The sequence below is a fragment of the Aplysia californica genome, unplaced genomic scaffold, assembly GCF_000002075.1.
Source record: "Aplysia californica isolate F4 #8 unplaced genomic scaffold, AplCal3.0 scaffold00402, whole genome shotgun sequence".
In the NCBI taxonomy this organism is placed as follows: Eukaryota; Metazoa; Mollusca; class Gastropoda; order Aplysiida; family Aplysiidae; genus Aplysia; species Aplysia californica.
Genome location: NW_004797672.1, coordinates 495,299 through 496,382, shown reverse-complemented (window position 1 = coordinate 496,382; position 1,084 = coordinate 495,299). Strand labels below are relative to the sequence as shown.

General features: G+C 40.2%; 1 protein-coding gene across 1 annotated transcript in view; it reads left to right on the top strand.

The window, feature by feature from the left end:
• The window catches only part of LOC101853573 (centrosomal protein of 70 kDa), a 26,404-nt gene that overhangs the window by 18,973 nt on the left and 6,347 nt on the right, over nt 1–1,084 (top strand). Inside the window, exon 16 of the mRNA XM_035971235.1 lies at nt 856–1,027. Coding sequence (XP_035827128.1) covers nt 856–1,027 — 172 coding nt within the window. The remainder of the gene's footprint in view (nt 1–855; nt 1,028–1,084) is intronic.

Below are 1,084 nucleotides of genomic sequence, written 5' to 3'. Positions count from 1 at the left end.
GGTGGGTGGGAGGGGGAGAGAGAAAGAGAGAGAGAGAGAGAGGGAGGGAGGGAGGGAGAGAAAGGGAGGGAGAGAGAGAGAGGGAGAGCAAGACAGAAGGAGGATATGAAGAGAGAGAATTGTCCTATTTTGGGGATAAATATAATATTTCGGGAGGAGGGGGGGAGGGGAGGATTCAATGTTGAGAGCACAATATTTGATAGATAAATGATTAGGCTTATAAGGAAAAGTGAAAGATTAAAATAATCTAAGTAAATTTGTCGCTAGCCTAGAATTGCAAAGTTCTATCTGTTCAGTACATAATTTTGAGAAATTTGACTTTGAAGATTCCCTTCAGTTTAATTCTTTTTATTACATTTTTCAAATCCTAGAAACAATAGATGATTCTTCACAACCGGTAACGACATGTCAAAGATTTTTGAACATGTAATTCTTTGAATGTCTTGATAGTGTTTCAGAATAATCCTGCAATTTTGATAGAGCATAATATAGAACATTTTTGAGGCGTGCTGACGAAATGAGTTACTTCTTGCCCGATGGAAATAGGAAATAAGTACATCAAAATTTCAGGTTGAGTTTTTACGATTTATTTGTATAAAATGATAAAAGACATGTTCAATTTGAAGAAAATGGCATTGGTTTAAAATCTATAAATATGGCCCTTGATTTGGGGCCGATATTTTCCTTCGTGGATTTGCGAGAAGTAGCTCTTTTTTGTCAGCGCGCCTCGCCTTTGGTTTCTGACCTCATGATCATAATAATAACTCAAATTCCTAACTCAAAACAGCCTAAAAAGTCTGTTACAAAATGACTTTGTAATTCTAAGAAAGAAATCGTTGTTTGTGGTTCCCCTAGACCGTGATGGAGGACGTGTCCCGACCCACCCTGGAGAGCATCGTCAGCCATTTCCAGACGTTGTTCGACACACCCCGGGTGTCGGGAGTCTTTCCTCGCATGAACGAGATTTACCGCGTGCTGGGCGAGTCGAAGAATGTGCAGAACACGCTGAAGAACCTTCTGGGCCTCGGTGAGGGTTTGTTTGCTTTTTTTTTTGGTGTGTGTGCGTTTGTGTGTGTGTGTATGT